The following is a 12,751-nucleotide window of genomic DNA, read 5'->3' on the forward strand; positions in this document are numbered from 1 at the left end:
GACATGTCTTTCTATATATTTCTTCCATTCTTTCCGAAATGCTTTACAGAAAAATCTGGAATTTTATCAGAAATATTTTCTACATGTTTTGGCATTTAGTATTGATACGTTTTCTACTACTAGCATTTTGACTATCTCATTTCCCTTTGAATTCTTCTATTTTAAGACTTTTTTCTATATATTTCTTCAATGATATCAGAAAATATTATATTTAAAATTCCTTTTAATCATTTTGAAATGTTTTTCATGTCAACCAATTAACTGTAATATTTTTCCATCCACAAATGCTCCTGACCATGGTTGGTGAGCTGGACGGTTGGTGAGCTGGACGACAGATTTTAAGTCATCCAGACATTCCCTGAGTAAATAGAGAGTGTCCAAAGTAAAAAATAATAATAATAAATAAAATAAATAAATAATACATAATATAGAATACCAACACATAATACATAATACATAATGCATATAACATAATACATAATGCATATAACATAATACATAATATGTAATAATAACCAATAAACAATAATAAATAGTAAATAATAAACGAACATATTAATAAATAATAAATGATAAATAACTTGTGACAATAAATAATAAATGCTTAATATAATTAGTAATCAATGATAATTATAATAAATACATAAATAAATCATAAAAAAATAAATTTCCCTGAGTAAATACTGACTCAGGAAAACCCTATCAAATACATGCACTGTGAGGGGACAGAGGCGCACTATGAACAGACAGTGGCGCACTGTGATGGGACAGTGGGGCAGTGTGATGGACAGTGGGGCACTGTGATGGGACAGTGGGGCACTGTGATGGACAGTGGGGCACTGTGAGGGGACAGAGGCGCACTATGAACAGACAGTGGGGCACTGTGATGGGACAGTGGGGCAGTGTAATGGGACAGTGGGGCACTATGATGGACAGTGGAGCACTGTGATGGACAGTGGGGCAGTGTGATGGACAGTGGGGCAGTGTGATGGACAGTGGGGCAGTGTGATGGACAGTGGGGCACTGTGATGGACAGTGGGGCACTGTGATGAGACAGTGGGGCACTGTGATGGACAGTGGGGCACTGTGAGGGGACAGAGGCGCACTATGAACAGACAGTGGGGCACTGTGATGGGACAGTGGGGCAGTGTAATGGGACAGTGGGGCACTATGATGGACAGTGGAGCACTGTGATGGACAGTGGGGCAGTGTGATGGACAGTGGGGCAGTGTGATGGACAGTGGGGCAGTGTGATGGACAGTGGGGCACTGTGATGGACAGTGGGGCACTGTGATGAGACAGTGGGGCAGTGTGATGGACAGTGGGGCAGTGTGATGGACAGTGGGGCACTGTGATGGACAGTGGGGCACTGTGATGGACAGTGGGGCACTGTGATGAACAGTGGGGCACTGTGATGGACAGTGGGGAACTGTGATGGACAGTGGAGCATTGTGATGGGACAGTGGGGCAGTGTGATGGACAGTGGGGCACTGTGATGGACAGTGGGGAAGTGTGATGGACAGTGGGGCACTGTTATGGGACAGTGGGGCACTGTGATGGGACAGTGGGGCACTGTGATGGACAGTGGGGCACTGTGATGGACAGTGGGGAACTGTGATGGTCAGTGGAGCATTGTGATGGGACAGTGGGGCAGTGTGATGGACAGTGGGGCACTGTGATGGACAGTGGGGAAGTGTGATGGACAGTGGGGCACTGTTATGGGACAGTGGGGCACTGTGATGGGACAGTGGGGCACTGTGATGGACAGCAGGGCACTGTGATGGACAGTGGGGCACTGTTATGGGACAGTGGGGCACTGTGATGGACAGTGGGACACTGTGATGGACAGTGGGGCACTGTGATGGACAGTGGGGCACTGTGAGGGGACAGAGGCGCACTATGAACAGACAGTGGGGCACTGTGATGGGACAGTGGGGCAGTGTGATGGGACAGTGGGGCACTATGATGTACAGTGGAGCACTGTGATGGACAGTGGGGCAGTGTGATGGACAGTGGGGCAGTGTGATGGACTGTGGGGCACTGTGATGAGACAGTGGGGCAGTGTGATGGACTGTGGGGCACTGTGATGAGACAGTGGGGCAGTGTGATGGACAGTGGGGCACTGTGATGGACAGTGGGGCAGTGTGATGGACAGTGGGGCGCTGTGATGGACAGTGGGGCACTGTGATGGGATAGTGGGGCACTGTGATGGACAGTGGGGCACTGTGATGGACAGTGGGGCACTGTGATGGGACAGTGGGGCACTGTGATGGGACAGTGGGGCACTGTGATGGACAGTGGGGCACTGTGATGTGACAGTGGGGCACTGTGATGGACAGAGGGGCACTGTGATGGACAGAGGGGCACTGTGATGGACAGTGGGGCACTGTGATGGACAGTGGGGCACTGTGATGGGACAGTGGGGCACTATGGGACAGTGGGGCACTGTGATGGACAGTGGGGCACTGTGATTGGACAGTGGGGCACTGTGATGGACAGTGGGGCACTGTGATGGACAGTAGGGCACTGTGATGGACAGTGGGGCAGTCTGATGAAGCCTTCAGTCACAGGGTGGGGTCGGGTGCTGCTACGTGCATTCTGCCAGGCAGAACCTGGAGCTGCCAGCATGAGCAGTGGCACTGTGCTCAACATGTCTCAAAAATGGAGCTTACTTGAGGTTCCCTTACAGCACATCAAATTTATTAGGATTATTTTCCATGTAAATCTCCAATTTTATCAAAATTGTCTAATTCTCTCTTTATTTCATTTAGAAATATTTTTATGTCTATCCTTTTAGAAGCATCCCTTTCCTTGTAAATCTTCAACTTTCACACTTTTTTCTATGTATTTCTTCAATTGTATCAGGAATATATTCCATGAAAATCTTCCCTTTCATCCCAAATTTTTTTCTATATCCTTGGTCATTTAATAAAGAGAAAATTGCCTAATTTTTAATAACATTATTTTCCAATAAATTTTTCAATTTTAACACATTTTTCTTTATAGTTCTTCAATTTTCTCAAAAATGTTTTACATGTAAACTCTCAATTTTATCAGAAAATGTTTCTACTTTATTTTTGAATCATTTTAGGAATTTTTATGTCTACCATTTATCTGTATTACTTTTCAATTAAAACCTTCAATATTTTAAGTTCCACTTCATTTTTTTCACAAATATTTTCATTGAATGTTTCTACTACCCTTTTCAATTAGATTAGAAATATTTTATATGTCTAACATTTTATCTGTATTATTTTTCTTATATCTTGAATTTTAATACATTTTCTACATATTACTTCAATTGTATTAGAAATATTTTCGACCAAAATCTTCAATTCTATCAAATTTTTTCTAGGTTCTTGGACAATGTTCTAGGTATATTTTCTATGTTTACCATTTTACTATTATTATTTTCCAATTAATTCTTCAATTTGAACACACATATCTTCAATATCACTACAGATATTAGTTAAGATAAACTTTAATTTTATCAGAAAATATTTCTATATAATTTTTCAATTATTTAGAGATGTTTTTATGTATACAAAATTATCTGAATAATTTCCAGTGAAAACCTTCAATTTAACACTACTTTTCTATATATTGTTTCAGTTATATCAGAAACAAATTCCTTGAAAATCATGAATTTTATGAGAAAATGTTTCTAGGTCCTTGATTTAGTAAAGATAATTTATCTTTTTACCATCATTATTTTCTAACAGATTTTTCAATTTTAACACATTATTTTTCAATTTTTTCCTAAAATTGAGTTTGCCTACACATTTAGTTTTCTTTGTCAACTTTTTATGTATTTATTTTCAATGCCAAATCTTAATTTTAAATAAATTTTCTGTATATTTCTTCAATTTTATAAGAAGTATTTTCCATGAAAGCCATCAATTTGATTAGAATTTTTTTACATGGTTTGTTAGTCAGTTTTGATGCATTATCTATGTGTACACTTTCATGTGTATTATTTTACATCAAATTCTTCAATTTTAACACACATATTAATATATTTCTTCAAATTCAGTGAAAATGTCATTGGCATCACTGTCAGTCACTGAGAGACTGCTGGCCCTGTGGCTGCCATCACGCCAACCCTGCCCCTTGCCCATCTATCTCAGCCCCGGGAGGGAGCCATGTTGGATTCCCTGACTGTCACCCAGCAACCGCTGGCCGCGCCCTCTGACGTCCCCCGAGCCTTGCCCCAGGCCCATGACCATGCACCTCAGCCCCTGGCAAGCGCCATGTTGGCGTCCCTGTCTGTCACCCGGCAACCGCTGGCACCACCCCTAACGTCACCGCAGCGCCCGCCCAGCATCCAGCCTCCTGGAATGTCGTCATTTCCTGTCTAATTTTCATGAATGAAAGTGGGCTGGGAGTTTGAATGTGTGCGTCTGTCGGAGGTCTGGCAGAGGCGGGAAGAGGTGAGCGCTCGCATTTAGTGACTGCTGCGATTGCTGAGCTTCCCGGGCTCTGAGCAGCCGGGCCTGGAATTGTGGAACGGGACCGCATTCGCATGCGCATCTGGATGAAGATAGTGTTCCATGCTGTGGGTGTCTGTGAGCTCTCAAGTCACACCGCGCTATCCTCCTATCCTCTCCACCGAAGCAGTCTGTAAGTTTGGAGAGGCCGGGCAAGAAGCGGGCTTCCTGCTTTGTAAAGTTTACAGTGGGGCGGAGTCCAAACCCTCTCTATGCTCTGTGCTGGGACAGTGGACCAGCAATACGCGGGCTTCCCGCTCTGGAAAGCTTGCAGCGGGGTGGAGTGCAAACCCTCTCTGTGCTCTGGGCAGAGACAGTGGACAGGCAAGGCACAGGCTTCCCGCTCTGGAAAGTTTGCAGCAGGGCGGAGTGCAAACTCTCTGTGCTCCTCCAGGCAGGGACATTGGCTGGGCAAGGCATGGGCTTCCCGCTCTGGAATGTTTGCAGCGGGGCAGAGTGCAAACCCGCTCTGTGCTCCTCCAGGTGGGGACAGTGGCCTCCTGGCATGACCCTCCTGTGGGAACAGAAGCCGAGCCTGGCCACCATGGATCGCTGGGCTGTGTGCCTGGCCCTGGCGTCTGGCTGTGAGCTGGTGAGACAGGAAGGGAATTCACAGGCCAATAAACTGCATCCTGTTCCTTAATGACACAGGCTGGGCTGAGAAAAGTCAAAGACCTGGTAGAGTTTACAGAGGTCTGGGCTGGCGCTTTCCCAAGGAACATAAATAATCAGGTTGGAGCTGGCTGGTGTCAAAGGCTGTGCAATGGACGGGGCTACGTCCCAGGCTATTTTTTTTTCTTTAGTTTTGTTAGTTATTTATGTGGTAGTTATTTATATTGTTTTCCTTTGATGCTTGCTGTTTTGATTACTTTTCTACAATCTGTTTGATATTTTGGATGCTTCTTTTACATTAACAGGCACCTCCATTAGTTTAAGAAAGTTTTCATTTATGGTTTTATTTGGAAATGTTTTCTAGACATTTATGCTGATTGAGCATTTTCCCTGTGGCTGTGCAGCTTGAATGGTTCTCCGTGTCCTGCTCTGAGCTCTGCTGTTGTGTGCTGTGAGGGGACCTCAGGGAAGCTCTGAAATCAAGACATGGTGAGTACAGGATCACTGCCCACAATGGGGAGGAACATGTGGTTGAGCAGTGTGTCCTCTATGGGGTTGGATTGGAATGATCATCCAGATGTGAACACCTGTGAGGTTTCTAGTGGTTGCTTCTTACTTGATAGTTCCGGCCATGATCTCTGAATAACTTCAGTATCATGGCTGATTGTAATTCTGTCCAAAACATCTGGACCAGTTGCTTTCTTTTAGAAGCATGGGTGGTTTCTGAGACTATGCAGCATCCATTTGTCTTTTATAATATACAAGAAGAAAGCAGGAATAGACCTGGAGAGGTGGCTCAGAGGTTAAGTACTGTGGCTGTTCCTACACAGTTCATGAGTTCAATTCTTAGCAACCACATGGTGGCTCACAACCATATGTAATGAGATCTGTTGCCCTCTTCTGGCCTGCAGGAATACATGCAAGGAGAACATTGTGTGTGTAATGAATTAATTCCGTAAAAATAAGATGGATATGAAGCTAACAGTTCTGATTTCATACATTTCTAGTTTTTGTTTTGTTTAGTTTGTTAAATTTTTCTGCTGCAGTTTTTTTTAATATTTCCTTATCTTATGTTTAGTGTTTTGATTATTATGTTTCAAAGGTACTTTTTCTCAATCTGTTTAGTATTTTTGATGGTTCTTGTACATTACCAGACACCTTTAGTTTAGCAAAATTTTCATTTATGATTTTATTGGAAATATTTTCCAGACTTTATCCTCCTCCTGCTTCTTCTCCTCTTCCTCTTCCTCCTCTTCTTTTTCTTCTTTTTCCTTTTCTTCTTCTTCTTCTTCTTCTTCTTCTTCTTCTTCTTCTTCTTCTTCTTCTTCTTCTTCTTCTTCTTCTTCTTCTTCTTCTTCTTCTCCTTCTCCTTCTTCTCCTTCTCCTCCTTCTTCCTTTTCTTCTTCCCCTTCTCCTTCTTCTTCTTCCTCTCCTTCTTCCTTTCTCCAATTGTTTGTAACTTTGCTTTCTCATATGTTACAGAACTCTTTGTTGTTTAGTCCCAGTAAAGTTTGATAATCCAGATTTATTTTTGACCATTGTATCCAATTTTTTTCTATTCATTTTTTTCTTTTTTATAATATATTCTTTATTTACATTTCAAATTTGGTCCCCTGTCCTGGTTCCCCCTCCCCCAAAAATCCATTAAGCCGTCTTCCCTCCCCAATCAACCCTAAGCTGCTCCTCTTTTCTGATATTCCTCTACACTATGGCATCAAGTTTTTCCAGGGCCAAGGGCCTTTCCTCCCTTTGGTGTCTAACAATACCATCCTCTACTGCCTATGCGTCTGGAGCCATGAGTAATTCCATGTGTACTCTTTGGTTGATATTTTGTCCCTGGGAGCTCTGGGAGTACTGGGTGACTCATTGCTGTTCCTTCTGTGGCACTGCAAAGCCCTTCAGCTCCGTGGGTCCTTTCTCTAGCTCCCCCATTGCAGACAAATGATATCTCACAGTTATTAACAGGAACTATACAAAATAGTCCGTCCAACTCTAGTGCATTAAAACTTATTATAAATACCAAGTCTTTTGTGTCTTTTACTTGGAATACTTATCATTCAATTGTGGTAAAAAATAATAATAATATTTACCGCAAAAAAGGTAGCTTTAATTATTGTTTCTGTCCAATGGTTGGGATGAAAAATAAGATGGCCAATGATACTCAGTAGTCTTGGCTCTTTTTCTTTCTAGAAAATGTGCTTTCAGAAAGCTTTTTAAGAAGAGAAAAGAACGGCCTTGAACTACAACTATATAGGATCAGAGTAGAAGACATAGAAGTCTCTCTATATCAATACTTCTTTTTTAAGACCATTAAATGTTAACACCAAAAGTTAAAATAGTTTTAACAAATAAATCCACAATTTATTGTCAGAACATTAATTCAGGAGTGGGGAATAAAATATTTTTATTCCCCTTTTCTAAGTTTCAATGATACCACATTTTAAACGTATCATAGTTTATCAAAGGATAAAAGGTAAAATTATTGTTTTTCCCTAAAGAAAATTGACCAAGCATTTCTTTAAAAAAAGATGTATTTATTTATTTCATATATGGGAGCATAATATCTCTCCAGCCCTGAAGTACATTCTATACATCAAAACAATTTACTCAGGATATCTTTAGACAAATTCACATGACCTAACTAGTTATTCCCCCTAAAAATTATAGAAATATTGGCCACACATGTCCTCTCATTTCACAGAGTTTTAATAACATTTAAAAAGACCTTCGGTGATTATATTAATTCAAGGGAGTTGAAGATTTGAAAATGGTTGTTGTTTAATTTAGACAATAAGTCAGAAGCCCTGTGCTGATCTTTCTATCTTAGTATATTTATTGGTTTTTAATAAGGCATTTTGGGAAATAAATATTGTTTAAATTATTAAAGTGTTTTTGTCTATACAAATATTTACACGTGTATATTTCATTTTCAAAAGCACTCATGTATCATTCTTACATTGAGTGAAGACAATATCCAATATAAAAAACAAATCCTGCTCTAGGAAAACAAAAATCTTCAAAACTAATTTAGAACCCTAAGGGATAGTGACCATGTTGTGTACTAGCATTGGGATAGGGTTCATAGAGATACCACTGTGACCAGATCTGTATGTTTACATATATCAGGTACTTAAAAGTAGACATTACAATTTAAATATATATCCTCATGTTATCCATTACAAATAAAGATTCAGAGACATAATATCATTTCATATTTATTTTACCTGTGGGGATTTATTGATTAAATATACATTTGTCTATTCATATTAATTTTTAAGTTTTATTTATTCTGAATAAAAATATCTTAGTCTAAGTAAACCAGTTTACTTTACTTGTAATCTATTTGGTATTAAGAAAAAGATGTGAAGAATAAACCATGATCCCATGTGGATATTCTATATATAAGTAATAAAAGACAAATTTCATTAAGCCAAAAATTTATGTTTATTGCTTGTCCAAGATTTTTTTCCATAATTTTCATTGATCATTTTGTGAAAACTTTACCACAAATCTTTAGTAAGCATATTTTTAATTTGGACAGAAAGTAAACCATACATATCTAGAGCAGAAGAGTACTGAAGGCCATTTTATCACTGAGTTAGCTGCATAAATAACTGACACTGAGACCCAACACAGAGTAGCACAGATATCCTTTGCTGGCAGCAGTCGGTCTTGCCCTTGGCAACTTTCCCTTGATTATCTGTCTGATTTTGTGAATATCAGAGTCATCACTTCCTTTTTCAGTATGCTAGTTTGGAAGTGGTATGGATAAACTTTTAGGTTCTTTAGAGAAACCATTGAGTGAATAAGGTAGAAGCTATCAGAATAAGAACAGAACAAAACATTAAGATATAAAATGAATAGCTTATAGTTGTGGTATTTTGTGTAATTGGGTTCCTATTGACTCAGTGACACCAGCAAGAATAATGATGGAGACCATTTTGTCTTGTACCATTTGGTTATATTTACTAAAGATGTGGTGAAGACAAATGGCCCATGCAATACTTATGATATTACCAAAGAGGGGCACCAAGTCCCATGATTTTGTACATCTTATGAGGATCCCCAGATGAAACTTAGAAAAACTAAAGGAGTAGTGGTTTTCTGTTGTCTGTGAACAGGACCTCATAATAATGCAAAGATATTTCCCATCTGGGAATTCTAGGTTCATGGATAACTCACTTTCCACTTTCACTGGGAGAGAAAAGATTTTGATATTATAAAAAATGAGGACTAGGAAGGCAGATGAGCAAAAAGATAGAAACTGAGTTCACATACAACAACAAACAAATCCTTTGACCTGATCCTGAGACTGACCACAACCCTAACATTTCTTTGTTGTGTAACAGGGATACGATTGACTTAGTGGGACCATCAAGAATAATGGTGGCCACATTAACCCTAACCTTGAGGCTAACCCAGGGACTTTTCTTAAATCTGTAATCCTATCTTAACTCCTTAATTTCCTAAGCATTCTAACCCTAACAACCCTTGTCCTGATCCTAACCAGAAACCCCTAATCCCCTAACCCTAACTCTCACCGTGCTTACTCTGGGGGATGTTTCTTAATTATACCTTTTGAAGTGAGAAACCCTTTCTTCATCTTGAACTTTTGAGATGGTCTTATCCACTTTTGATCTAGGCTATATGTGTTTTTTGCAACCTACCTATAGAAGTGTCATGAAAAAACAGTTCTTTTGTTTTGGTACTTGTAGTATTTTATTTTATAAATCAAAGGTGATTTGTTTGTTTGTTTCTTTTAAACTGGCATTAGAAAGTATTTATTTATTAAATATGCTGGTATACACTGAAGATCAGCTGTAATAATCTGCAACATGAAATCCACCAGTCCTTGATTTTTCTAATTCGCCTTGGCTGACATCAGGACATCAGCCTTTATCAGGACATTCTGTTAGCTACCTTTTCTATATACATAGAAAGATTCATTTTTCTCTATGATTTGAGATAGGCTTCTCTAGAAAATCTGTCCTAATCCAACTGTATTTTGTTTTTTAATTTGCCACTGTTGAAAATGTGCTGACTAGTAATAGTGCTCAACAGTGTTTCCCTTATGTTTCCCTTATGTTTCTGGCTTTTCTTATGGTGTTGTTTGAGAAGGGAGCTTCAGTTTCCCTGAGCCCAGGATTTAGATAAAACAAAACAAAACAAACAAACAAACAAAAAAAAACCCACTTGGTTTGTTTTTGTTATTTTTTTCTTTCTTTTTTTTTTTTTGGAGACAAATGTTTCTCTGTATAGCAGAGGCTGACCTGGACCTCACTCTGTAGACCAGGCTGGTGTTACATTGGGTCATCAATTCCTGGGTCAGATTTATACATCCAATGAACCTTCAGTAATGGTCTAGGCAAACTTTTCATCATTATTATGGAAAGAAGACAAGTGCTTTGAGAAAAGTTCAGGCACAGGTACTGGTAAATGCAGGGTCCTGGCATCAGATTGGGACAAGCAGGAAGCTGACAAGCCTAAGCTGGAATGTTGTTCCTCCCTCAGGGTTGTGTGGGGTGTGATGCCTCTTGATATCTTATTTCAAATGTTAATGGAATGCAAACCACTCCTGAGATCTTGAGTAGGTGTGGTCCTGGATAGGAAGCACACTTTAACCTGAGGAGGGCTAAGACTCACTGGCCAATCAAAGGACACCAGGCAGACCTGCCAGGCAGAAAAAGAGGTGGGATCTTCAGGGTGCCTTTTGGTGTGTTCCCTGTGGCTATGCAGTGTGAATGATTCTCTGTGTCCTCCTCTGAGCTCTGCTGTTGTTTGCTGTGAGGGGGACCTCAGGGAAACGCTGAAATCAAGACATGGTGAGCACAAGATATCTGCCCACAATGGGGAGGAACATGGGGCTGAGCTGTATGCATTGGGGTGGTGAGTTCTCTATGGGGTTGGATCAGAAACATCAGCCAGATGTGACCACATCTGAGGTTTGTAGTGGTGCTTCTAACCTGCTAGTTCAGACAATGACCTATGAATAACTTCAGTATCACGGCTGATTGTAATTCTGTCCAAAACCTCTGGACTAGTTGCTTTCTTGTAGAAGCTTGGGTGGGTTCTGTGACTATGCAGCAACTGTGTCCAAAGCTTTTTGTCTTTTACAATATACATTAAGAAGGCAGGATTAGGCCTGGAGAGATGGTGCAGAGGTTAAGAGCTCTGGCTGTTCTTACACAGGCCATGAGTTCAGTTCTCAGCAGCCACATGGTGTTCCATGATCATATGTAATGGGACCTGGTGCCCTCTTCTGGCCTGCAGTAATACATGCAGGGAGAACATTGCATAAGGAATGAATTTATTCCTTAAAAAAAAGAACACAGATATGAATCTAATATTTCTGATTTCAAACATTACTAGTTTTTCTTTTGCTTGGTTTGTTAATTTTTTCTGCTATAATTTATTTTGTTTCTTTAACTAATATGTTTATTATTTTGATTATGATATGGCAAACGTCTCTTTGCCTATCTGGTATTTTTGATGCTTCTTGTACATTAATACACACCTTCCTATAGTCAATGAAAGATTTCATTTGTGGTTTTCTTAGAAATATTTTCTTTATGCTGATCTTCTTCTTCTTCTTCTTCTTCTTCTTCTTCTTCTTCTTCTTCTTCTTCTTCTTCTTCTTCTTCTTCTTCTTCTTCTTCTTCTTCTTCTTCTCCTCCTCCTCCTCCTCCTCCTTCTCCTCCTCCTTCTCCTCCTCCTCCTCCTCCCCCTCCTCTTCCTCCTCTTTCTCTAACATATATTGAGAAAGTAAAATACACAAGAGCTCTGATACAAAAGAGGTTGTTTGTGGAAAAGGAAAGGAGTGAGAGCCTGAGGATGGTGACTTATTTTCCTGGCTGGTATTACATATCTTTCTATGCTAGTCCTAGAAAATTTGCATTTTTGGTGATTATTGGTCGAGGTACTAGTTTCTCAGTTTTTCTTGTTTTTGTGGGAGTGTTATTCCTGTGTTACAGTTTTCTTTGTATATTTTTAGAGTGTTGGCTGAGTGCTGGCTCTTTTACTGAACTATTGGTTATGTTCAAGAGAGATTGCTGGTTGATGCTGGAAGCTAGGAGAGGAGGTGGGCCGGGTAAGAAAATCCTAGCAATCCATAAGGAACATAATCAGGAGAGAGGTGAAGTTGATAGCATTTCAACCTCTCAGAGCTACAGTCATCTGAAGGATGAAGTGAGTACATACATGCATGTCCCTTTGGGTCTGGGATAGTTCACTTAGGATGATAGTATCTAGTTGTATCCATATGCCTGCAAGATTCATAATGTTCTTGTTTTTACTAGCTGAATAGAATTCCATTTTGTGAATGAACGACATAATCTTTATCCAAATTTTGGTTGAGGGACATCTTGATTTTTTTCACTTTCTAGCTGTTATAAGTGGACCAGGTGAGGCAGAGTCCATCACCTTAGAAGCCAAACTTAAGAGGATCTTTCATATGGTGTGGCTTCTGAAAACTGATAGATGATAAATTCGAGATCCCGGATTCTCCAGTATGGTTTCAATTTGGCACGATTCCAGCCATCTTTTGGCAGAGTCAGAGCAATGGGAAGACTCCATGAGAGTTCATTGCACTGAAATTATGAGGATGATTCTTGAGTTGCATTTTGCAACCACAGCTTGTTGAGATAACTAAGGCA

The 12,751-nt window shown here is 40.0% G+C and overlaps 1 protein-coding gene across 1 annotated transcript in view; it reads left to right on the top strand.

The window, feature by feature from the left end:
• The first annotated feature begins 4,550 nt into the window (after nt 1–4,550).
• LOC127673189 (uncharacterized) overlaps nt 4,551–12,751 on the top strand; it is a 234,185-nt gene continuing 225,984 nt past the window's right edge. Inside the window, 1 exon segment of the mRNA XM_052168797.1 lies at nt 4,551–4,811. Coding sequence (XP_052024757.1) covers nt 4,551–4,811 — 261 coding nt within the window.

The sequence above is a fragment of the Apodemus sylvaticus genome, chromosome 22 (assembly GCF_947179515.1).
Source record: "Apodemus sylvaticus chromosome 22, mApoSyl1.1, whole genome shotgun sequence".
NCBI classification, from domain to species: domain Eukaryota; kingdom Metazoa; phylum Chordata; class Mammalia; order Rodentia; family Muridae; genus Apodemus; species Apodemus sylvaticus.